We start from the raw sequence: 26,460 nt of genomic DNA, 5'->3' as shown, positions 1-26,460 counted from the left end.
AACACTGACTTAGACTGGAGCAATACAGGGAACAGGACTCAGAAGGATTCGTTATCTCTTCGCAGAGATGAACGCAATCCACAAACGGTAACAGAACAGGATTCAGAAGGATTCGTTATCTCTTCGCAGAGATGAACGCAATCCACAAACAGAACCAGGAGCAGGGTAACTACCTCAGCACGGGTGGTCACGGTACGCGCAACCTACCAAAACGTGCTGGAAAGCTGACTAACTGCACACAGGATATAAACAGTTCGTGTACGTATACATCAGCGACACTGATGTATCAACGTAACACGAATACAAGGAAAATAATAAACGTGCTGGTATGCATATATATTGGCAATGAACCAATATATGATGCAAAGACCAGCAAAGTATCTTTAGAACAAGAAACACGAACGGGGGCTGAAGCGACAGCAAGACAGGCTTAAACTGAAGCTATGAAAACCAGAGGAGTCCTGCAGGAAGCAGATCTTTATACTGAGGTCATCCAATGGGAGCAGACATGCAGATTCCCACACAGGTGAATGATAATCAGTCACAAGCTGACAGCAGGGAAAGGCAGACAAAGCTATGCAACTTGCATGGAAAGAGATCAGAACTGCCTGAGCTGCAGCACTACTACTTCCAGCAATACCGGCTGCAGCAGCGATCATGACAGTACCCCTGCCCTTAAAAGCGGATTCCAGACGCTTTTCAAAACTGAAATTCCCAACAAAACAGTCTGACTGATAATTCATGATGACCGGGACAGCCCAGCAAGACCAAATTCCAGAATCAGTCCCCACAAGACTGGACCCATCAGAACCAGAACCTACAGAACCATGCCCCTCAGTACTACAAGCCCCAGTGTGACACCCATCAGAACCATGATTTCCAGAAGAAAGCCCTCCAAAACTCCCTGAGCGATACCCACCGCCTTCCAGGAACCGTTCAAAAACGCCAAAGCCTTTGCAATGCCCACCGGGACTGTCTTTACCAACACAAAACCCACTGTTGAACCAGTCCAAGGCACCAGGACAAGTTTTCTCAGAGACCTCCCAGAACACCTTGAAGCTCCAAAGAGATCCCCATAGGTCAGAACGCCCCTTAGGCTCACATGGAGAACCATCAAGAACCCCTATGGAACCTAGGGCAATTCTCGAGTCAGGGCCACAAGGACAAACATCAAGATCAGGGCTTTCAGGGACCAGAACCATCTCTGGGCATGCAGGCAGACGGGCAACATCAGAACATGTTCCCACTAAGGAAGCATCAGAGCACGCTAACACCTTAGACACACTTGGGCATTCTGGCACACAAAGAACATCTGGGCACACTGGCACAAGAGAAACCTCTGGGCATGTCAAGGAACTGTGAGCCTCAGGGTCAGCCAAGACAGGACCAAAACCAGGACTGGCCAAAAAAAATTCATCATGACTAGACTTCGCAACTACTGGACTTTTACACGAGAATGCAGGATCAGACTTAGATGTCGCTGATTCCAGCAAAGTCAGTAACAAATCAGATTCAGGGGCACTAACAAGACAGGACAAATCTTCTGATGTATGCACTGAACCAGATAGGGACTCCACAACTACCTCTGGACTGGACAGAGACTCATCTAATACACTGGATTGGAGCTCATGAGGCGCTGCAGAACAAGTCAGTATTGCAGCAGCCCCCACTGGACTAGGCAAAACTGAGGAATTCCCTGGACAGGAAGGGGACTCTGGAACCTCTGCCACAGCGGCCAGAGAACCAGAATCTTTCAGGATACAGGGCTGGGTTTCAGGAACACTCATCAGACCGGACTGAAATTCTGAGATTTCTATTATTTTGACCAGAGAATAAGAATTATCCATGTTACAGGGCAAGACTTCTGAAACATTCAGAGGACAGGGCTGGAGTTCCTCGGCTGTTACAACACTGGAGAGGGACTCAACAACATTGGTTAAATCAGACTGTGTACAGGGCAAGGTATCTAACACACTTGCTGACGAGGACAATATTTCAATGGCTTCTGCTTTGCTGGGCAGAAATTCATCAAGTTTTATTAGAGCAGACTGTAATTCCAAAACAGCTGCTAGACAAGTGAATATCACTGCAACACCAACTGAGGTAAGCAGTGCCTCAGACTCCTTTGCTAGAGGGTTTGAAGTATCCAAAGTACTGGGTGAAGCATAAGACTCTGCGACCACAGCTTCACTGGACAGGATCACTGAACAGTCCATATTGCAGGGCAAAACCATGGAAGCACCTGCTGGACAGCATAATGATTCTGTGACCTGAGTTTCATTGGAGAGATCTACTGCACAATTCATGGTACAGGGCAAATTTACTGGAACATTTTCTGAACAAGGTAATAATTCTGCGATTTCAGGTTCACATAGCAGATGCTCTGAGCTATTCACGATACAGGGCAAATTTACTGGAACATTTTCTGAACAAGGTAATAATTCTGCGATTTCAGGTTCACATAGCAGATGCTCTGAGCTATTCACGAAACTAGAGCGAGGTGTAGAAACAGGAAGATCAAGACACAATGTTTGCGCATCTGAATCACCATTCATTTGTAAAATTGGAAAATTCAGATGCTGGGGTTCTGAGGTTTCTAGACAGGATTGCTGGGACTCGGAAACTGATGTAGTGCATCTATTGGCATCTGCTGGATCAGACAGGAGTTGAACTTTATTAACACAGGTAATTTCTGCAGAAGTGTTTGCAGAGGCAGGCAAGATTTTTCTGGTGTCTGTTTCACTGAACAAAGACTCATGAGTACTGGCTAGACTGGACTCGGAAGTCAGCAGGACCTCTGGATTCTCTGCTGAGAAATTTGCGCAGGGCAAGGTTAAGAATGTATCAGTGGCTTCTGTTTTACTGGGAAGTAACACTGAGTTATCCATGGTACAGGGTGGAATTTCAGGAACTTCAATTTCACACAAAAAGAGCTCCGAATCACCTGCTGAATCAGCGAAAGGTGCTGAAGCAGGCGGGTCAGAACGCCATATTTGCGAATTCGGAGTCACATAAAAATCATCCAAAATCAGTTCCCACACATCAATCAAAGGAGCCACACAGTCATACCCACACACACCAGTCTCTATTAGGTTATAGGCTGACTTAATGCATGCATTCAATACCATTTCACTTTTTGCACTGTAAAATTGACAAAATGAACTTGAATCATTCTTCCATTCACAGACCAGGGCTTCCATCTCTCCCTTCTCAAATGGAGGATTCCAAGCATACTTAACAGGCAGATCATGGTTTGCAGATATGATTGTAGCAGGGACATATATTGGGTTAATTAGCAGGTGATTGGCAGATTCCTTATTCCTAAGAATCTCCAATACCTGTAGCAAGTGCTGAACTGTAGTGTATGCAAACTTTCCTTGCTTCACAAATAAGTTGATTTGTTCAATACTCTGTAATATCTCCTCATAATCATACTCAGATAATTCTTTTAAACAAAAATCTTTATTTTCCCTAGCCAGGGAGGAAAGTTCATTAGTAGTTTCATAAGTCCATTTAACTCCCCTGAAAGACAATTGCATGTCATTATCTGTTAATGGCAGAATCTCATTATAGGTCTCAGTCGCTAAGGATAACGACTCTGCAGATCGGACACGTTTCTTAGAACGTTTGCGTTTTGCCTTAGACCCTGCTGTTTTTGGTGATTTATTCAAGGCTGCAGGAAAATTATCAGTAACACTTTCTGCTTGCTGAACATTTTTGCAAGCAATTGAAGGAGAAGCTGATTGGCCTGCTGCCAGGAGTTCATTAAGAGGAAAAGGCAATGGATCTATGCGCAACCAGTTATGGATCACAAACGCTAGAAATTCCAGCGGTCTCTCTTTCAAATCGGAATGATTGAGAACATCAAATGCCCACTGGAATAATTCCCCTTTAAACAAAATATAACTTAGTTGGAGTGCCCAGGTTGAAACAGGAGTCGCTTGGAGATCGGGATTGGCCAGGAACCTGGCACATTCAGAGAAAAACTCATTTTCTGTTTCAGAGTTAAGTTCTTCAAATTTCTTAAAGGAACAGGAACCATAATTCACAGTGTCATACTTTCTGGGAATCCCCCCCACAATGGGGATTGGTAATGGGGTTTTCATAATGTAAGGCTTGGTGGTGTATTCTCCACAGTCAGCATGCAACGCATGAGCTGACGTGGAGGAGGTACACACACTAGCACAAGGAAACAGGCTATCCCTAGTATAGTGGAGGGGAGGACTGACTCCAAAGGGAGATTGTGGCGCACAGAGCCGGTGCAGATCCGACAGCCACAAACAATACTTTCGCTATAACGTCTCAGCGCAAAGTAGCGCTAAGCGCATAAACCAGAACTGAGGAGATCAGAACAGGTAGACAGAATGAACGCTTGCTAGCTAGCCGCTACTTAGTGACAGCAAGCGTCCACAACAAGACAGACTGGAATGAGGCAGCCAAAGCGTAGCGGCGATGGCGTGCCTCACAAAGACAGGACAGGATAGTCAGGAATTAGCAGGATCAAGATAGATGAACGTAACACAGACAAAAATACAGTAAGTATGTTTTCCTAGCGTATTACAATTACAGCTATCAATGAAACTATTTGTAACGTCTGACTAACATATGTATATATCGGCAATGAACCGATATATGACATAAGCAGGAACACTGACTTAGACTGGAGCAATACAGGGAACAGGACTCAAAAGGATTCGTTATCTCTTCGCAGAGATGAACGCAATCCACAAACGGTAACAGAACAGGATTCAGAAGGATTCGTTATCTCTTCGCAGAGATGAACGCAATCCACAAACAGAACCAGGAGCAGGGTAACTACCTCAGCACGGGTGGTCACGGTACGCGCAACCTACCAAAACGTGCTGGAAAGCTGACTAACTGCACACAGGATATAAACAGTTCGTGTACGTATACATCAGCGACACTGATGTATCAACGTAACACGAATACAAGGAAAATAATAAACGTGCTGGTATGCATATATATTGGCAATGAACCAATATATGATGCAAAGACCAGCAAAGTATCTTTAGAACAAGAAACACGAACGGGGGCTGAAGCGACAGCAAGACAGGCTTAAACTGAAGCTATGAAAACCAGAGGAGTCCTGCAGGAAGCAGATCTTTATACTGAGGTCATCCAATGGGAGCAGACATGCAGATTCCCACACAGGTGAATGATAATCAGTCACAAGCTGACAGCAGGGAAAGGCAGACAAAGCTATGCAACTTGCATGGAAAGAGATCAGAACTGCCTGAGCTGCAGCACTACTACTTCCAGCAATACCGGCTGCAGCAGCGATCATGACAGTACCCCTGCCCTTAAAAGCGGATTCCAGACGCTTTTCAAAACTGAAATTCCCAACAAAACAGTCTGACTGATAATTCATGATGACCGGGACAGCCCAGCAAGACCAAATTCCAGAATCAGTCCCCACAAGACTGGACCCATCAGAACCAGAACCTACAGAACCATGCCCCTCAGTACTACAAGCCCCAGTGTGACACCCATCAGAACCATGATTTCCAGAAGAAAGCCCTCCAAAACTCCCTGAGCGATACCCACCGCCTTCCAGGAACCGTTCAAAAACGCCAAAGCCTTTGCAATGCCCACCGGGACTGTCTTTACCAACACAAAACCCACTGTTGAACCAGTCCAAGGCACCAGGACAAGTTTTCTCAGAGACCTCCCAGAACACCTTGAAGCTCCAAAGAGATCCCCATAGGTCAGAACGCCCCTTAGGCTCACATGGAGAACCATCAAGAACCCCTATGGAACCTAGGGCAATTCTCGAGTCAGGGCCACAAGGACAAACATCAAGATCAGGGCTTTCAGGGACCAGAACCATCTCTGGGCATGCAGGCAGACGGGCAACATCAGAACATGTTCCCACTAAGGAAGCATCAGAGCACGCTAACACCTTAGACACACTTGGGCATTCTGGCACACAAAGAACATCTGGGCACACTGGCACAAGAGAAACCTCTGGGCATGTCAAGGAACTGTGAGCCTCAGGGTCAGCCAAGACAGGACCAAAACCAGGACTGGCCAAAAAAAATTCATCATGACTAGACTTCGCAACTACTGGACTTTTACACGAGAATGCAGGATCAGACTTAGATGTCGCTGATTCCAGCAAAGTCAGTAACAAATCAGATTCAGGGGCACTAACAAGACAGGACAAATCTTCTGATGTATGCACTGAACCAGATAGGGACTCCACAACTACCTCTGGACTGGACAGAGACTCATCTAATACACTGGATTGGAGCTCATGAGGCGCTGCAGAACAAGTCAGTATTGCAGCAGCCCCCACTGGACTAGGCAAAACTGAGGAATTCCCTGGACAGGAAGGGGACTCTGGAACCTCTGCCACAGCGGCCAGAGAACCAGAATCTTTCAGGATACAGGGCTGGGTTTCAGGAACACTCATCAGACCGGACTGAAATTCTGAGATTTCTATTATTTTGACCAGAGAATAAGAATTATCCATGTTACAGGGCAAGACTTCTGAAACATTCAGAGGACAGGGCTGGAGTTCCTCGGCTGTTACAACACTGGAGAGGGACTCAACAACATTGGTTAAATCAGACTGTGTACAGGGCAAGGTATCTAACACACTTGCTGACGAGGACAATATTTCAATGGCTTCTGCTTTGCTGGGCAGAAATTCATCAAGTTTTATTAGAGCAGACTGTAATTCCAAAACAGCTGCTAGACAAGTGAATATCACTGCAACACCAACTGAGGTAAGCAGTGCCTCAGACTCCTTTGCTAGAGGGTTTGAAGTATCCAAAGTACTGGGTGAAGCATAAGACTCTGCGACCACAGCTTCACTGGACAGGATCACTGAACAGTCCATATTGCAGGGCAAAACCATGGAAGCACCTGCTGGACAGCATAATGATTCTGTGACCTGAGTTTCATTGGAGAGATCTACTGCACAATTCATGGTACAGGGCAAATTTACTGGAACATTTTCTGAACAAGGTAATAATTCTGCGATTTCAGGTTCACATAGCAGATGCTCTGAGCTATTCACGATACAGGGCAAATTTACTGGAACATTTTCTGAACAAGGTAATAATTCTGCGATTTCAGGTTCACATAGCAGATGCTCTGAGCTATTCACGAAACTAGAGCGAGGTGTAGAAACAGGAAGATCAAGACACAATGTTTGCGCATCTGAATCACCATTCATTTGTAAAATTGGAAAATTCAGATGCTGGGGTTCTGAGGTTTCTAGACAGGATTGCTGGGACTCGGAAACTGATGTAGTGCATCTATTGGCATCTGCTGGATCAGACAGGAGTTGAACTTTATTAACACAGGTAATTTCTGCAGAAGTGTTTGCAGAGGCAGGCAAGATTTTTCTGGTGTCTGTTTCACTGAACAAAGACTCATGAGTACTGGCTAGACTGGACTCGGAAGTCAGCAGGACCTCTGGATTCTCTGCTGAGAAATTTGCGCAGGGCAAGGTTAAGAATGTATCAGTGGCTTCTGTTTTACTGGGAAGTAACACTGAGTTATCCATGGTACAGGGTGGAATTTCAGGAACTTCAATTTCACACAAAAAGAGCTCCGAATCACCTGCTGAATCAGCGAAAGGTGCTGAAGCAGGCGGGTCAGAACGCCATATTTGCGAATTCGGAGTCACATAAAAATCATCCAAAATCAGTTCCCACACATCAATCAAAGGAGCCACACAGTCATACCCACACACACCAGTCTCTATTAGGTTATAGGCTGACTTAATGCATGCATTCAATACCATTTCACTTTTTGCACTGTAAAATTGACAAAATGAACTTGAATCATTCTTCCATTCACAGACCAGGGCTTCCATCTCTCCCTTCTCAAATGGAGGATTCCAAGCATACTTAACAGGCAGATCATGGTTTGCAGATATGATTGTAGCAGGGACATATATTGGGTTAATTAGCAGGTGATTGGCAGATTCCTTATTCCTAAGAATCTCCAATACCTGTAGCAAGTGCTGAACTGTAGTGTATGCAAACTTTCCTTGCTTCACAAATAAGTTGATTTGTTCAATACTCTGTAATATCTCCTCATAATCATACTCAGATAATTCTTTTAAACAAAAATCTTTATTTTCCCTAGCCAGGGAGGAAAGTTCATTAGTAGTTTCATAAGTCCATTTAACTCCCCTGAAAGACAATTGCATTTCATTATCTGTTAATGGCAGAATCTCATTATAGGTCTCAGTCGCTAAGGATAACGACTCTGCAGATCGGACACGTTTCTTAGAACGTTTGCGTTTTGCCTTAGACCCTGCTGTTTTTGGTGATTTATTCAAGGCTGCAGGAAAATTATCAGTAACACTTTCTGCTTGCTGAACATTTTTGCAAGCAATTGAAGGAGAAGCTGATTGGCCTGCTGCCAGGAGTTCATTAAGAGGAAAAGGCAATGGATCTATGCGCAACCAGTTATGGATCACAAACGCTAGAAATTCCAGCGGTCTCTCTTTCAAATCGGAATGATTGAGAACATCAAATGCCCACTGGAATAATTCCCCTTTAAACAAAATATAACTTAGTTGGAGTGCCCAGGTTGAAACAGGAGTCGCTTGGAGATCGGGATTGGCCAGGAACCTGGCACATTCAGAGAAAAACTCATTTTCTGTTTCAGAGTTAAGTTCTTCAAATTTCTTAAAGGAACAGGAACCATAATTCACAGTGTCATACTTTCTGGGAATCCCCCCCACAATGGGGATTGGTAATGGGGTTTTCATAATGTAAGGCTTGGTGGTGTATTCTCCACAGTCAGCATGCAACGCATGAGCTGACGTGGAGGAGGTACACACACTAGCACAAGGAAACAGGCTATCCCTAGTATAGTGGAGGGGAGGACTGACTCAAAAGGGAGATTGTGGCGCACAGAGCCGGTGCAGATCCGACAGCCACAAACAATACTTTCGCTATAACGTCTCAGCGCAAAGTAGCGCTGAGCGCATAAACCAGAACTGAGGAGATCAGAACAGGTAGACAGAATGAACGCTTGCTAGCTAGCCGCTACTTAGTGACAGCAAGCGTCCACAACAAGACAGACTGGAATGAGGCAGCCAAAGCGTAGCGGCGATGGCGTGCCTCACAAAGACAGGACAGGATAGTCAGGAATTAGCAGGATCAAGATAGATGAACGTAACACAGACAAAAATACAGTAAGTATGTTTTCCTAGCGTATTACAATTACAGCTATCAATGAAACTATTTGTAACGTCTGACTAACATATGTATATATCGGCAATGAACCGATATATGACATAAGCAGGAACACTGACTTAGACTGGAGCAATACAGGGAACAGGACTCAGAAGGATTCGTTATCTCTTCGCAGAGATGAACGCAATCCACAAACGGTAACAGAACAGGATTCAGAAGGATTCGTTATCTCTTCGCAGAGATGAACGCAATCCACAAACAGAACCAGGAGCAGGGTAACTACCTCAGCACGGGTGGTCACGGTACGCGCAACCTACCAAAACGTGCTGGAAAGCTGACTAACTGCACACAGGATATAAACAGTTCGTGTACGTATACATCAGCGACACTGATGTATCAACGTAACACGAATACAAGGAAAATAATAAACGTGCTGGTATGCATATATATTGGCAATGAACCAATATATGATGCAAAGACCAGCAAAGTATCTTTAGAACAAGAAACACGAACGGGGGCTGAAGCGACAGCAAGACAGGCTTAAACTGAAGCTATGAAAACCAGAGGAGTCCTGCAGGAAGCAGATCTTTATACTGAGGTCATCCAATGGGAGCAGACATGCAGATTCCCACACAGGTGAATGATAATCAGTCACAAGCTGACAGCAGGGAAAGGCAGACAAAGCTATGCAACTTGCATGGAAAGAGATCAGAACTGCCTGAGCTGCAGCACTACTACTTCCAGCAATACCGGCTGCAGCAGCGATCATGACATGCCACCATTAAAATTGCCCAAATAAACAGGTTTTTGTGACCCTAGGCTATGACCTCTTTGGCTTAGGGGCCCGAAACTCACCTGTCATGTTCCCCCTAAGGGTCCCTACAATGCTAGAAAATTTGCCACTGCTGAGCAATTGCCCTTTGAAAAGATGTGAGAATTTGGAAAGTGAAATAGGGAGGCAATGAAAGCCTATGGGGGATTTTACCAATTTTGGACCCCTGTAACTCTGGTTTGCAGAGATGTAGGGACCCCATCTTTGGAATCCAAGTCTAACAATATGTCTTCGACCTGCATGAGACATTTCGTGAAATTCAGACGTTGCTAACGGCCATGGCTGCGATTTATGTACGTCAGCATCACTACCATTGAAATTGCCCAAATAAACAGGTTTTTGTGACCCTAGGCTATGACCTTTTCGGCCTAGGGGCCCGAAACTCACCAGTTATGATCCCCCTAACAGTTCCTACAATGCTAGAAAATTTGCCACTGTTGAGCAATTGCCCTTTGAAAAGATGTGAGATTTTGGAACTGTAAATAGGAGGCCCAATGAAAGCCTAAGGGGGATTTTACCAATTTTAGACCCCTGTAACTCTGGTTTGAAGAGATGTATGGAACCCATCTTTGGAGCCCAAGTCTAACAATATGTCTTCTACCTGCATGAGACATTTCGTGATATTCAGACGTTGCTAACAACCATGGTTGCGATTTATATACCTCAGAATTGCCACCATTGAAATTGCCCAAATAAACAGGTTTTTGTGACCCTAGGCTATGACCTCTTTGGCCTAGGGGCCCGAAACTCACCAGTCATGTTCCCCATAAGGGTCCCTACAATGCTAGAAAATTTGCCACTGCTGAGCAATTGCCCTTTGAAAAGATGTGAGATTTTGGAAAGTGAAATAGGGAGCCAATGAAAGCCTATGGGGGATTTCACCAATTTTGGACCCCTGTAACTCTGGTTTGCAGAGATGTAGGGACCCCATCTTTGGAATCCAAGTCTAACAATATGTCTTCTACCTGCATGAGACATTTCGTGAAATTCAGACGTTGCTAACGGCCATGGCTGCGATTTATGTACGTCAGCATCACTACCATTGAAATTGCCCAAATAAACAGGTTTTTGTGACCCTAGGCTATGACCTCTTTGGCCTAGGGGCCCGAAACTAACCAGTTATGATCCCCCTAACAGTTCCTACAATGCTAGAAAATTTGCTGCCTGGCAGTGGCTGCATGGTGTAATGGTGAATGGCTCTGCCTCTGACACAGGAGACCAGAGTTCGAATCTCGTCTCTGTCTGTTCAGTAGGAGACCTTAGGCAAGTCTTCCTAACACTGCTATCTTGTCTAATTTTTCTCTTGACAACTGTTGAACACAAAATACAAGGCCATGTCTGGCTACATGTCTGGCTACATGTCTGGCTACATGTCTGTAAGCAGTGGCTGCATGGTGTAATGGTGAATGGCTCTGCCTCTGACACAGGAGACCAGGAGACCAGAGTTTGAATCTTGTCTCTGTCTGTTCAGTAAGCCAGCACCCAGTGGCGTAGCTACAAACCTCTGGGCCCCGATGCGGAATCTGGATGTGGGCCCCCCCCCCTCGGCAACAACAGCCCCCCCTCCCCCGGCAACACCCGACGGATGCACACACATATCAAAATCCCTATAGCCAGCTATAGGTACCCCCAGTATAGGTAGTCGGGCATAGGTAAGCCAGTATAGTTGCCCCCGGTATAGGTGAGATAGGCAGGCGCCGCCGGTATAAGTTAGATAGGTAGGTGCCCCCAGTATAGGTTAGTTAGGTAGGTGCCTCCAATATAGGTAGCCAGTTTAGTTGCCACCTGTATAGGCTAGCTAGGTGCCCCCAATACAGGTTAGATAAGTCAGTGCCCCCAGTATAGGTTAGATAGGTAGGTGCCCCCAGTATAAATTAGATTAGGTAGGTGCCCCCCAGGATAGATTAGGTAGCTTCCCCCCAGGATAGATTAGGTAGCTGCCCCCCAGGATAGATTAGGTAGCTGCCCCCCAGGATAGATTAGGTAGCTGCCCCCCAGGATAGATTAGGTAGCTGCCCCCCAGGATAGGTTAGATTAGGTAGCTGCCCCCCAGGATTAGGTTAGATTAGGAAGGTGCCCCCCAGGATAGATTAGGTAGCTGCCCCCAGGATAGATTAGGTAGGTGCCCCCCAGTATAGGTTAGATTAGGTAGGTGCCCCCCAGGATAGATTAGGTAGCTGCCCCCCAGGATTAGGTTAGATTAGGTAGCTGCCCCCCAGGATAGATTAGGTAGCTGCCCCTCAGGATAGATTAGGTAGGTGCCCCCCAGTATAGGTTAGATTAGGTAGGTGCCCCCCAGGATAGATTAGGTAGCTGCCCCCCAGGATAGATTAGGTAGCTGCCCCGTCCCCATAATGGAGGGGGGGGCCCAGCCGCGGGGAGGGCAGCCCGACCTCTCCCTCCCTTCCTCTCCCCGGGGCCCCCCCCTCAGATGCAGAGTGAGCGGCTCACGGAAGCGCTGTAGGCAGAACTCACCTCCGTCCCTAGTTCCAATTGCCGCTGATCTCCTCTCTGGCTGGCTCTGCATAGAGGCTTACACACGCAGCTTCCTGTTTAGCCGGAAGCTGCGTGTGTAACAACATCTATGCAGAGCCAGCCAGAGAAGAGATCAGCGGCGAGTGGAACGCAGGGAGGTGAGTTCTGCCTATAGCGCTTCCGTGAGCCGCTCACTCTGCATCTGAGGGGGGGTCCGGGGAGAGGAAGGGAGGGAGAGGTCGGGCTGCCCTCCCCGCGGCTGCGGCTCCCTCCTACCAGCGCGCACGGGCGCATGGCCCTCCAAACGAAGATGGGCCCCCCGGGCCCCTCCCCTGCCTCCTCAGGAGCCGGGCCCGGTCGCCAAGGCGACCGCTGCGACCACGGGCCCTACGCCCTTGCCAGCACCTATTCAGTCGGAGACCTTAGGCAAGTCTTTCTAACACTGCTATCTTGTCTAATTTTTCTCTTGACAACTGTTGAACACAAAATACAAGGCCATGTCTGGCTACATGTCTGTAAGCAGTGGCTGCATGGTGTAATGGTGAATGGCTCTGCCTCTGACACAGGAGACCAGAGTTCGAATCTTGTCTCTGTCTGTTCAGTAAGCCAGCACCTATTCAGTCAGAGACCTTAGGCAAGTCTTCCTAACACTGCTATCTTGTCTAATTTTTCTCTTGACAACTGTTGAACACAAAATACAAGGCCATGTCTGGCTACATGTCTGTAAGCAGTGGCTGCATGGTGTAATGGTGAATGGCTCTGCCTCTGACACAGGAGACCAGAGTTAAAATCTTGTCTCTGTCTATTCAGTAAGCCAGCACCTATTCAGTCGGAGACCTTAGGCAAGTCTTCCTAACACTGCTATCTTGTCTAATTTTTCTCTTGACAACTGTTGAACACAAAATACAAGGCCATGTCTGGCTACATGTCTGTGCTACTGCCTATATAGAGTGTGCCCTAGTGGCTGCAGCTCTGGTGCTTTGAGTCTGCCAGGAGAAAAGTGTGATATAAATGTTATTTGTCTTGTCTAATTTTTCTCTTGCATTAAGCATAAATGGTACATGCTAGGCTACTTTCAGCTACTTTCAGCTACTTTCAGCTAGTAGTGTTGGTGGAACAATGGATATGTTAGTTGCCTACCATACACTGAGGCCTGGGTTCAAATCCCCATCATGGTATATAAGCTGGTTTTTGAAATACTGGAATTCCCTGGCAGATGAGAGGAGGGAGGAGCGCATGGGTTGAAGTGTGGAGGGTGGTCTAAAAATAGGGGTCTGGGTGAAACCTAGATGTTAGTCTGGGACATTTGATGTGTATTTCAATCAATCATGTCTGCCTCCAGGTATTAGAGCCTTTGAAACATGTTTTCTATCATTTTTCTAGGTGTCAGAATTTTTTCTTTTTTTCAAAGTTCGCCTCCCCATTGAAGTGTATTGCGGTTCGCGAACTTTTTCGCGAACCGAACCTTTCGCGGAGGTTCGCGAACAGGGTTCGCGAACCGAAAATCGGAGGTTCGCGACATCTCTAGTGTGCATAATAGATCCACCACGGTGGATTGGGGTAGTGAAGAAAGGAGTGATGAGCGCAGTACTTACAGTTTCTGCTGTATAACTGAAGAAGTCGATTATTAGATGTTATTGTGGTGCTGGAAGGGAATCCAGCCAGGTAAAGACGTCCTCCGCAGCTTCAAAAAATGAGTGTCTTCGTCATGCTGAATCCGGAGTCTAGCTGGAAACAACATGGCATACTGGATGCCACATTCTCTGAGCTTTTCTTTTGATTTAACAAAGGATTTCCTCATCTTCTGAGTAGCGGCGGTAAAATCCGGGAAGAGCATGATACGGGTACGGGTGTTTTCCAGCTTTAGTTCTCCCACTTGTCTGGCCGCAGATAGAATCGCATCTCTGTCCCTGTAGTGCAGGACTTTGAAAATAAGAGGACGCGGTGGCTTACCAGGGGGACCCATTTTGCTAGGGATCAGATGTGCTCTTTCTATTGTGAAGAAAGAGGAAAAGGTGTCGGCAGGGAGCAGTTGTTTTAAAAGGTTTTCCACATAGGTAGGTACGTCTTTGCCCTCAGCCCCCTCTGGCAGCCCCAGGATTCTGATATTATTCCTGCGGTTTCTATTCTCCGCGTCCTCAGATCTGTCTTCCAGTGTTTTAATCCAGGTTTGCATATTAGGAATAGCAACATCATGATCCCTCACCCGGTCCTCGACATCAGAGGTGCGCCGTTCTATTGCCGTGATACTGTCTCTGACTTTGGACATGTCCTGTCTCAATAGCCCCAATCCCGCCTCCACATGATCCAGCTTCGTGGTTAGTGTAGTTTGACAGTTTTTGATGGCTTCCAACAGTGCCTCCACATAGGGCGAAGGAGTTTTCAGTTCTTCCATATCATCAGGAGGTAATATTGCTTGGTCCTGTTTATGCTTGCCTTTAGAGGTATTAGGAGTCTCCGAAGGACCGTCTGGTCCACGATTTTTCTTCCCTTTATCTTTGTCTTTATTGCTTTTGGAGCGCTGAGACATTGGTGCACTGTATGGGTGGAAGCGCGGGGAAGAGGAAAGACTCCTGGATGGTCCTAGGCCCTGGTCCCAGTCAGAGTCGCTGGGGTCTAGTATTTCGCAGCTGCCACTCGGGGGGACAGTCCAGTCAGCCAGTGCTGCTCTAGAGTGCTTGTAGATAGATACAGCAGGGTAAAGATGTGGATCTGGGGATTATATCCAGCAAATTTATAATAATAAAGTACTGGGGCAGCGGAGCTCTCACACCACGTGTCCTCTCAGCTCTACATCCAGGCCACGCCCCCCGCTCTCTCCTCCAGCTTAATAAGTGTCCGGGCGGCGGAGGGCAGCGGCTGATACATACCTACCTTCCCTCTTCCGTGCGGTCCAGCGTGCGTTCCTCACTCTAGTCTCTGACGCGACTTCCTGTATAACAGGAAGTCGCGTCAGAGACTAGAGTGTATAACAGGAAGTCGCGTCAGAGACTAGATTGAGGAACGCACGCTGGACCGCACGGAAGAGGGAAGCAAGGTATGTATTAGCTGCTGCCCGCCGCTGCCCAGACACTTATTAAGCTGGAGGGGAGCGCAGAGGGGAGAGCCGGGAGCCCCGAGGTGAGGGACTCCTACTGTGGGCATAGCTTTCCCCTCATGCTGCGACCCCTCCTGCCCCCCAAAACGGTGCCGAGTGGGCCCCCCTGCGGGGGCAGGGGTCGCATCCCCTATTGTTACGCCAGTGGCTCAAACATACTATAAGTGCTTTCCTGAGCGCTTGCGATTGATCGCCGCAATTGCATACATTTTTATGCAATTTTTAGCTGATTTTTACCCAGATTTTAATGAAAGTGAATGGGAACATTTTTTAAAAAGCGCTCAGAAAAGCATTTATAGTGTGTCTGAGCCCTTAATCTGGTACATCATAGTGGATGGAACAGACTCACATTTAGATCTGTTGCAGCACTTACTTATTTATCCTAATGCTGAAGCTTTGCTTTGCGTCCTCCCCTCCAAACTGGTTAACTCTCCTGCCCCTCCCTCCCCTGCCCTCTGCCTGCCTGGATCAAATTACTTATCTTTTCACAGTGTGTAACAGAGAGGAGATACAGGAAAACTGCTGTAGTCTGTCTTAGCATGTCTGTTGGCTATAATTCTTATTTCTGATGTATGGAAATGGATCTGAATCAATCCCCTAGCATCCTTTGCACCCATGGTTTGGAAAGACAAAAAATGCTAGTGCCCAATTTTACACTGGGGTGGGGATTTCAAGACCTTGGGCTTGATTAACTAAACCGCGTTTTCGCGTTTTGCGTTCCTTTTCACGTGCAATTTCACGAAAACGCACACAAAAACGCTAGCGCGTTCGTGATATGAGTTATCACGGTTTAGTGAATCAAGCTCCATTTGTGGAATACGGGCCCTGGGGGTGAGAAAAATCACACGTTATCATGTATGATTTTATATATCTTGGCAACTTATTAAGTTTAAAGCAAACTGTAATTTATAATTTAGGTACACGTATTAAATTTTGTTACTTTTTGAGGCCTTGGGTACACTTTAAGAAGAATGGACAATGCTTTCTCAATGGTGAAGAGAACATAAGATATAGTAGCAAAAAGTAATATGTATTTTTTGGCCTTGTTTACCTGCATTGCCACCTGCAAAGCTTCCCAGCTCCAACTTGTACTTCTCAGATTCTCCCAGAACTTTGAAGGAATTGTATTTAGCAGAATATCGCACAAAGTCTGAGTCTTGGAGATCCACCCTCAGCTCCCAAGTCCCTGAAATGACATCACATGGTTTCATAACACCACTTGTAACAATAAAATGCAGCTCTAACAACCAGCACTGCCTAGATAAAGCGCATGAGACAGATTGCCATAATCTGTAGTGTATTCATAATTGTATTGCTAACACAACAGATAATTTACAATACCATCCAACACAATTGCACTAACCCCTATACCCACCCACCATACTGCCTGCAGGCTGCCATAGAAAAAAATGTCCTTAACCAGCGCTGGTTGATAATGTATTGCACCTCAAAAAAAAAAAACTGTCCGACAAAAACACTCTTCAAGGTGCTATCACTTGCGCTTTTATATCACTAAGTCTGCTGTCCAGTTGTGGCATGGAATAAAATAGTGATTAAAATTAGTCCATAAAAATCACATATGGCACACCGTGAAACTGTGTGAATAAAGCGCTGAACCAGGGTCATGTTGCACTATGGCTGTTATACTTCGCAAAGTCTTAAAGACCTCAGTAGTGGCCTGGAGCGATGTTTGAGCTAGTGGGCGTCCCCACTTACTCACTGCATTCCTCCAGTTCTCCCATTTGTGTTTTATCTTCTCATCTTCTCCGGTCAGGTATATGACGTATTGTGATGATCCGCTCAGCTGGCTGCACAGGCAGACAGCTGTTTGGCCATTCCTCTAGTCTGTGGGCTGCAGGTCTCTGGAACAGAGACCTGTTTTTCCATTGCAAGTTTCTGTTCTGTTCTCTTGCTGGGGAATTTGCATACATTCGTTATGCAAATCCCCTACCTGCCTTCTTTGATGACTGGCACTATAAGAGCTTTATGTTTCCCAGAATGCTTGGCTGGTCATTTCCCTTCCATGCTCAGTTCCTGATGGACACTGCTGGAGTGTCAGCCATTGCTATCTAGTATAGTTAATTCCTGGGGGTTGCTTTAGGCTCCTCTTCTAGCCCAGTCAGGTTGTATTATCTGTATTGCCTGTTCTGTCTTGCCTGTTTACCATTGTCCTGTCCCTATGGTGGTTGACAGGAAATGGTTCTGATCTATGTTCTTGGAGTATAGCTGGTGCAGCGGTTGCTACCAGCTATCTCTTCTGTTCTGTCTTCTGGGATCGCGCTAGATACTTTGTGCTAGCGCTGGGGATCCTTCTGTTCTGTCTCCTGGGATCGCGCTAGCTACTTTGTGCGAGCGCTGGGGATCCTTCTGTTCTGTCTTGTCGGTCGCGATTGCGCTGTCACCAGCGGCGGTTGATAGCGAATCGTTCTGTCTTGCTGAGATCGCACTAGCCGCTAGCGTTAGCGGCTGTGGATCTTTCTGATCTGTGTTCCTGCTTGGATCACACTTGCTCTGGCGGAAGAGCGGTGGATCCTTCCTGCCTAGTTCTTGTTTTTCGTGTGTCTGTCTTGTCCGCTGCGCTTGCTACAGACTCGGTGAGGTAACCGTTAAGCAAGCGCTCGCGTCCCCTGTTTCATGTTTGTCTGTTTATGGTTAGTTAGGCGTGCTTGTCTCTATTGTGCTTATCACGTGGAGATCGCGCATAACCGCGTGCACTGTTGCGAATGAGTGCGGTGTTCGCGGTTAGCTAGCGTTGTTATTTTCCATATCTCCTTATTGTATTTGCTGTGCCTTTGCTACCCTCGTATTCTATTCTGTTCTGCCTTGTGTCACGTCTCGCGATCGCACCTCTCGCGATCGCGTTCCTATTTCGTATCTGCTGTTGTGTGTGCGCGGTCGCGGAGTGGCGACTGGATTGGCGCACACACATACAACCTATCCCTTTTGCTCAATCTCATTCGCAATCGCCTCTCTTGCGATTGCGTTCTGCGCTTCGTACAATTCCTGTCTGGCACTTGTGGAGGTACAGAGGATTGGTTCCTCTGCACTCCCCAGCGCCATCTGCCGACAGGAATTTCCCTCTACAGGTGCGTAGCACCTTTTGCTGGGTTCCTGCAAATTATACGCTTGTGGAGGATCTCCGCCGTGTCAGCGCACGCGTTGTGCGCTGATCACGGGGAAAGTTCCACAATCGTGACAGAATGACCAGCCAAACCCAAAACCCCAGTGTAGACGGAATTTCCGATTTGTACGATTTTGTCGAATATGGCTCTTGTACCTTTAAGAGATTTAAAAAACTTGAACCTGAATCAGCAGACGAATTTTTGTCTGAGTGTACGAAACTGTTAGCGAACCCTGAATTCCAATGCACCCCAGTGTCTACCTGGGCCCCCCAAATGGTCTACATTCTGTTGGGGGGCGAAATGTCAATGTGGGGTTATGATGTGTTAAATCATACCACCCTGAGTCAAAGACCCCTGGAATTCTTGGCCTTTTTAATTCACAATTGGCTGAGATTACCTCATTTACCATACCCCCTTAATGAGTTGTTGTCAGCAGCTCAATCAGCCGTTCCATCTACTCTTTCATCCACAAAGCAGCCATCCAAAGCCTCTAAGTCTAAACGTAAAAGATCTAGGAAGGCTTCCCAGCGGAAAGATCCGTTGCCCCTAGCAACCACAAATAAAGAGGTTATTTCTGTCAAGTCTGAAATGGGCAAAACCATGCAGTATGATAATGATGTTTATAATGCATCTGCTGATCAGTTTTCAGGTTTTTTGCCCCAATCCAAAGCTTATGTGGATCCTGCTATAGGTAGGATCGCACACTACATTAAAGCAGTTAAAAAATCTGTTCTTGTTCCTGAACTCCACCCCTATGGAGATTATTTGGATACTGGCCTGTTTGAACCCCCATTTGCTTCCTGGGATATTGGGGCCTTGCTGGAAGAATTCGATTTTGATTGGAAAGCCTTTTGCGATTTTTACATCGCAAAAAGCGAAGATGTCTTGAATGCTTGTCTCGATTCTATGTACCTTCTGATTGATTCCGATGAATGTGACAAGGATGATGTGGATCCGGTGATCTATGTATGGCAAACGATTTTGGATGAGTTGCACACACACCAACCAATTGATTCCAATAAAGAGACATCGTTGTCGGATGATTGTTCCTGCCTTTCTGGGGTAAAGCATGAGAGTCTTGACTTTGTGCAATCTGAAATGAATGACAGTGTGCAGTTTGAATCTGTGCGATCTGATGCCTGTTTCTCGGATGTTCCTGCAGATTGTGATCGGCATGAGTCTGCCGGTTTCCTCAAGGATGTGTGGGATCCTTTGTCATTTAGAAACAGATCTTTGAGATCTTCCGTCTGTGACCCTGCTATGGGGAAAATTTCTCGACTATGCAGCGTCAAAAGTAAAATTATTATGCCTAATAAAGTTTATCCTGTTGATGTCGCCATTTCTTCTGCAAATGAGTTTCTGTCTCACCCTGTTCACACCTGTGCAGGCCTGTTGCCTGATGACAGTTGCTCCAGTGTTTCTGTCCTAGATGCCTTGCAGTCTGCTCCGCAGATCGCGGAAGTTTGCGATATGGAAGCGTCAGTTTCGCAACCTAAAGCGATCTTGGATCCGCAAATTTTGCGTTCTGACTCCTCGGATTCGACATTGTTAGCCGAATCTAAGAATGAGACAGCGCTTCGGTTTTGCGAATCTGATGCTGAAGCTTCTTTGCCTTGTCCAGAGAAGCTTTCTCTGAACCTGCCCTGTACCATGAATGAAGGCATGATGTCCACTTGCATTGACATTTGCGAGTCTGATTCTGAAGAAAGTATTGACTCTCCACCCAGTACTCTGGATGAGTCAATATTGCCTTGTACAATATCTCCTGCCCTGCCCCTAGAGGCTCGTCTAGGTATTGCTGCTATTTTTACCTGTCTTTCTGCAGTTTTGGAATTGCAAGCTAGTTTGACTACTACGCAGAGTTCTGGGTGCAGTGAGATTAAAGTTAGGGAGTCAGTGTGTGGTCCAGTGAATATTCCTGTACGTTTCACTCATGATGATGAAATTCAGTCTCAGTTTATGGTGGAACCTTCCCTGGGACATCTGCCCTGTTCTCAAAATAAAGTTCCAGTTTTGCCCTGTAACATGGATAGTACAGAATCCTTCTTAGACAACTTGAAAAATGATGTTCCTGAGGTCTTGTTCAATGATCTAAAGGTCTCCGAGTTCCTCCCAAAGGGTGCAGAACTTGTAGGAGATGTCTCCTGCCCCCCAGGTCCTTCTGAGGTGTTGCCCACTTCAATAGGCATTGCTGCCTTGCTGACTACTTTTGCAGCTCTTGTGGAGCTTCATTCATGTGTAGTCAATGATGATATTACAGTTACAGAAAATTCTGAATTTGAATCCGAGTCTTCTTTTGAAAGACCAGTACCTGTGATCTTTACTCGTGATGATTTTCTGCCCAGTACTGGTTTTGGTCTTGTCGTGTCGGACTCTGAGGTTGGCAGTTCCCCGACATGTCCTGAGGTTTCTCCTGTACTAGTGTACCCCGATGTGCTCTGTGACCCAGAAAGCCCAAGTGTGCCTCGGTTACCAGCGTACTCAGATGCTTCCTCTGTGGAGACATGTTCTGATATAGCCTGCCTGCTTGCATGCCCAGAAGTGGTCCCTGAAAGTCCTGATCTTGATGGGTGTCCTGCTAATTTTGAGTCTGGAATGATCATAGGTTCCATAGGGGTTCTTGGTGGTTCTCCATGTGAGCCTGGTGAGCGTTCTGGCTTCTTGGGATCTCTGCGGAGCTTCAAGGCGTTCTGGGAGATTCCGGGAAAAGTTTTGCTTGGTGCCCTGAATGCGATCAGCAATGGCTTTGGTGTTGTAAGGGACACTTCGAACAGGTATTGCGGCAGGTTTGGTATTCTTGGACGCTCCTTGGAAGGTGGTGGGTATTGTCTGGAGGGTGTCGATGGCTTCTTCTCTGGTGTCCACAGTCCTGATGGGTGTTGCGCTGAGACTTGCAGTGCTGATGGGCATGTTTCGGTGGCTTCTGCTTCTGATGAGGTCGGTTTCGGATGGACTGACTCTGGAATTGGGCCTTGTCGGGCTGTCCTGACCTTCATGAGTCTTCAGTTAGAGTTTTGTGATGTTACCAGTCTTGAGGGATGTCTGGAATCCATCCCTAGAAGGGGGGGTACTGTGATGATCCGCTCAGCTGGCTGCACAGGCAGACAGCTGTTTGGCCATTCCTCTAGTCTGTGGGCTGCAGGTCTCTGGAACAGAGACCTGTTTTTCCATTGCAAGTTTCTGTTCTGTTCTCTTGCTGGGGAATTTGCATACATTCGTTATGCAAATCCCCTACCTGCCTTCTTTGATGACTGGCACTATAAGAGCTTTATGTTTCCCAGAATGCTTGGCTGGTCATTTCCCTTCCATGCTCAGTTCCTGATGGACACTGCTGGAGTGTCAGCCATTGCTATCTAGTATAGTTAATTCCTGGGGGTTGCTTTAGGCTCCTCTTCTAGCCCAGTCAGGTTGTATTATCTGTATTGCCTGTTCTGTCTTGCCTGTTTACCATTGTCCTGTCCCTATGGTGGTTGACAGGAAATGGTTCTGATCTATGTTCTTGGAGTATAGCTGGTGCAGCGGTTGCTACCAGCTATCTCTTCTGTTCTGTCTTCTGGGATCGCGCTAGATACTTTGTGCTAGCGCTGGGGATCCTTCTGTTCTGTCTCCTGGGATCGCGCTAGCTACTTTGTGCGAGCGCTGGGGATCCTTCTGTTCTGTCTTGTCGGTCGCGATTGCGCTGTCACCAGCGGCGGTTGATAGCGAATCGTTCTGTCTTGCTGAGATCGCACTAGCCGCTAGCGTTAGCGGCTGTGGATCTTTCTGATCTGTGTTCCTGCTTGGATCACACTTGCTCTGGCGGAAGAGCGGTGGATCCTTCCTGCCTAGTTCTTGTTTTTCGTGTGTCTGTCTTGTCCGCTGCGCTTGCTACAGACTCGGTGAGGTAACCGTTAAGCAAGCGCTCGCGTCCCCTGTTTCATGTTTGTCTGTTTATGGTTAGTTAGGCGTGCTTGTCTCTATTGTGCTTATCACGTGGAGATCGCGCATAACCGCGTGCACTGTTGCGAATGAGTGCGGTGTTCGCGGTTAGCTAGCGTTGTTATTTTCCATATCTCCTTATTGTATTTGCTGTGCCTTTGCTACCCTCGTATTCTATTCTGTTCTGCCTTGTGTCACGTCTCGCGATCGCACCTCTCGCGATCGCGTTCCTATTTCGTATCTGCTGTTGTGTGTGCGCGGTCGCGGAGTGGCGACTGGATTGGCGCACACACATACAACCTATCCCTTTTGCTCAATCTCATTCGCAATCGCCTCTCTTGTGATTGCGTTCTGCGCTTCGTACAATTCCTGTCTGGCACTTGTGGAGGTACAGAGGATTGGTTCCTCTGCACTCCCCAGCGCCATCTGCCGACAGGAATTTCCCTCTACAGGTGCGTAGCACCTTTTGCTGGGTTCCTGCAAATTATACGCTTGTGGAGGATCTCCGCCGTGTCAGCGCACGCGTTGTGCGCTGATCACGGGGAAAGTTCCACAATCGTGACACGTATCTTCTATTGCACAGTTTTAATTCCCTGTGCGGTTTCGTTAAAGCGTCTCTTATTAGCTTCCTATGGTGGCCTGTTGTGCACAAAATACTATCGACACATTTAATTTGCTGAACATGAGTTTTTTCAAGACAAAAAAGGGTTTAAATAGTTAATTCTCATGCATATTCAATTTTTAGCTCTGCTTCTGTGCTCCTCAGCACCTTCTAGTGGGAAAACTTGAGAATTAATCTCTTCTTTTTAATTTCTAATTATATAATAGGCTCTTTACTGCCATCTACCCCCATTCTTTAAGAATAACATTTCCATCTTCTTCCTATGCTTTCTAATGATTGAATATCCCTTTCTGAACTGCTCACATATTATTGTTACCTATTTGATTCTCATGGAACAAAACATTTTCATATATGCTGATCGAGAGGGGACCCAGGACACACAACGATACACCCCCATTTCTATACAAATTACTACCTTAAAGGGGCACTATGGCGAAAAATTGTCAAATTTAAAATATGTGCGAACATAAACAAATAAGAAGTACGTTTTTTTTCCAAAGTAAAATGAGCCATAAATTACTTTTTTCCTATGTTGCTGTCACTTACAGTAAGTAGTAAAAAACTGACATTACTGACAGGTTTTGGGCTAGTCCATCTCTTCATAGGGGATTCTCAGCAAGATTTTTATTCTTTATAAAGATATTCCCTAAAAATGATTTAAACAATGATGCTGGCCAGCTTCCCTGCTCGCTACACAGTTTTTTGACAGTTGAACAGAGCAACTGCCATTCCCTAAGTGCTTTTGAAAATAAATAAATCCCTGAGAATCCTCCATGAAGAGATGAACGAGTCCAAAACCTGTCACTTCTGTCAGATTTCTACTACCTACTGTAAGTGACAGCAACATAGGAGAAAAGTAATTTATGGCTCATTTTACTCTGGAAAGAATGTACTTCTTATTTGTATATGTTTGCACATTTTTAAAATTTTACAATTTTTCGCCATAGTGCCCCTTTAACATTACGGGAAGAGACTTGGGCCTCCGTCAAAACTTATAATAATACTCCTAAATTGAAATCACCGTTAATACTACAAGGGGCTATTGTGTTACATTGAAAAATCCACGTACACTTCTTTTGGAGTGATATTCTATCGAAATCCCCTCTTTGCTGATTTTTAAATGATAAATCCCCCTAAATTTGAATCATTTGACACTACCCCCCGACATTCATTGAAGTGTACTGCCAAGGCACTTTCCACTTTTTTATGCTTGATATTATACAAATGTTCCCCTATGCGGTCGCCCAAGACTCTTCCTGTCTTCCCAATGTAAATCTTGCCACAAGGACATATTATCTGATAGACTACCTTTGTAGTTGTGCATGTTATATAGTCCTTAATCTTGTATTCCTGTCTAACTATCAAAAAACGTGTCTCCTTCCATAACATATCTGCAATGAGCGCAGTTTAAAGGGATACTGTAGGGGTCGGGGGAAAATGAGTTGAACTTACCCGGGGCTTCTAATGGTCCCCCGCAGACATCCTGTGCCCACGCAGCCACTCACCGATGCTCCGGCCCCGCATCGTGTTCACTTCTAGAATTTCAAACTTTAAAGTCTGAAAACAACTGCGCTTGCGTTGCCATGTCCTCGCTCCCGCTGACATCACCAAGAGTGTATAGCACAAGCCCAGTATGAACTGTGCCTGTGCCGTGCGCTCCTGGTGACATCAGGGGAAGCGAGGACACGGCAACGACGGCGCAGTGGTTTTCAGACTTTAAAGTCTGAAATTCTAGAAGTGAACCGGAGGTGGGGCCGGAGCATTGGTGAGTGGAGGCACGGGCGCAGGATGCCTGCGGGGGACCATTAGAAGCCCCTGGTAAGTTCAACTCCTTTTCCCCTGATCCCCCTACAGTATCCCTTTAAGCATTTATACATTCCCTTTGTTCTCACTTTTGTCACATTGGGCTTGATTAACAAAGCTGTGATTACTGTTATCGTGGCTGGGAAATAGTGTTTTGCACACGTTTTAGCGCATTTTCGCATTAAAAACGGTCATTGCGCAAAAAATTAGAATTAACACTAATTTTAGCGCGTTAGCTTTCACGTTTGTGCGATAGCTTTTTGTAAAGAGGTACAGAGGCGCCACAAGGATAAAATATGCTAAAATCGTTTAAAACGTTCAGGAGGCGGTGGGGGACCGGCCACTCCAAAACAGACACGACACTGTCGATTGAGGTAGTCACAATTTATTCACATACTCCTAGAAACAACTGGCAACGCATTTCACAGGCATATTCCCGCTTTCTCAGGCAATAACAAATAGGAGTACACACAGTACAGTCTCAAGGTCACGATAAGCACCTCTTATCGTGACCCCGGTTTGTGAGTATAATACTAACTTTTCATTATTCCCTTCCTGTTCCAATACTTACTACACTATATTGGGCTCTCGGTTTTTTCTTTATATGAAAATTTGCGTTATCGCACAAACGTGAATTTTTGCACGCGATAACCGTTTTCAGGCGAAATTTCGCACAAAGCACTTTTCACGGCGTGATTACAGTTATCACTGCCTTGTGAATCAAGTCCCTAATGTTCTCTAAATTCACTAGATCTCAATACATCTTTCAGATTGCTGCTTCTGTCTGTCACCTGTCCTGGCAAGCACAATCCTCTGACAGTCTATAGGTGGCCACACACGATACAATAAAATAATCCGATTTTACTGCAATTCGATAAAAATGATCAGATCTCCCGAAAAAATTGAAAGCTTTTTTTTCATTCGACTGAAAAATCCGATCGCATTTCCCATTTTCTTTGATTTTTATTGATCCGGAAAGCCAGATATTTTTCTTCAATCTTTCTAAAGATTGTATGGTGTGTGTTAGATTGACAATTTATTAACCAGTTCCTGTCCCAGCTACAGTATAATCACGTCATTGCAAGTGGCTTGTGAAAGCCACATGACATGATTATACGTTGCCCCCTTTAAATGAGCACAGCGTGCGTGCTAGCACGCACCTGGGCTCATCAACCCCCCTCCCTCTAACTACACTAATAAAGGATCCCCTCCCAGGTGTCCGATCCCCCCCCCCACCCGAGCCCGATCCCCTGTAATTACAACCCCCCCACCCCCCCTCCCTTGCAGAGATCAGCGGCGCAGGGAAGCTATGAAAAGTCTCACCTAATCTTGTTCCTGCGGCGGCGATCGGCTCCCCTCCATTCAGTACCGCTGACAGCTTCTATGTGCAGAATGGATCGGGTCCCGGC

The 26,460-nt window shown here is 46.2% G+C and overlaps 1 protein-coding gene across 1 annotated transcript in view; it reads right to left on the bottom strand.

Moving 5' to 3' along the window:
* The window catches only part of LOC137527922 (ficolin-1-like), a 118,511-nt gene that overhangs the window by 53,457 nt on the left and 38,594 nt on the right, over positions 1–26,460 (bottom strand). The window contains exon 7 of the mRNA XM_068248989.1: positions 16,638–16,772. Within this exon, the coding sequence (XP_068105090.1) occupies positions 16,638–16,772 (135 nt within the window). The remainder of the gene's footprint in view (positions 1–16,637; positions 16,773–26,460) is intronic.

This window comes from Hyperolius riggenbachi, chromosome 8 (genome assembly GCF_040937935.1).
Source record: "Hyperolius riggenbachi isolate aHypRig1 chromosome 8, aHypRig1.pri, whole genome shotgun sequence".
Taxonomy (NCBI): domain Eukaryota; kingdom Metazoa; phylum Chordata; class Amphibia; order Anura; family Hyperoliidae; genus Hyperolius; species Hyperolius riggenbachi.
The sequence above is the reverse complement of the archived record's forward strand: the minus strand, read 5'-3'. Positions and strand labels throughout refer to the sequence as shown.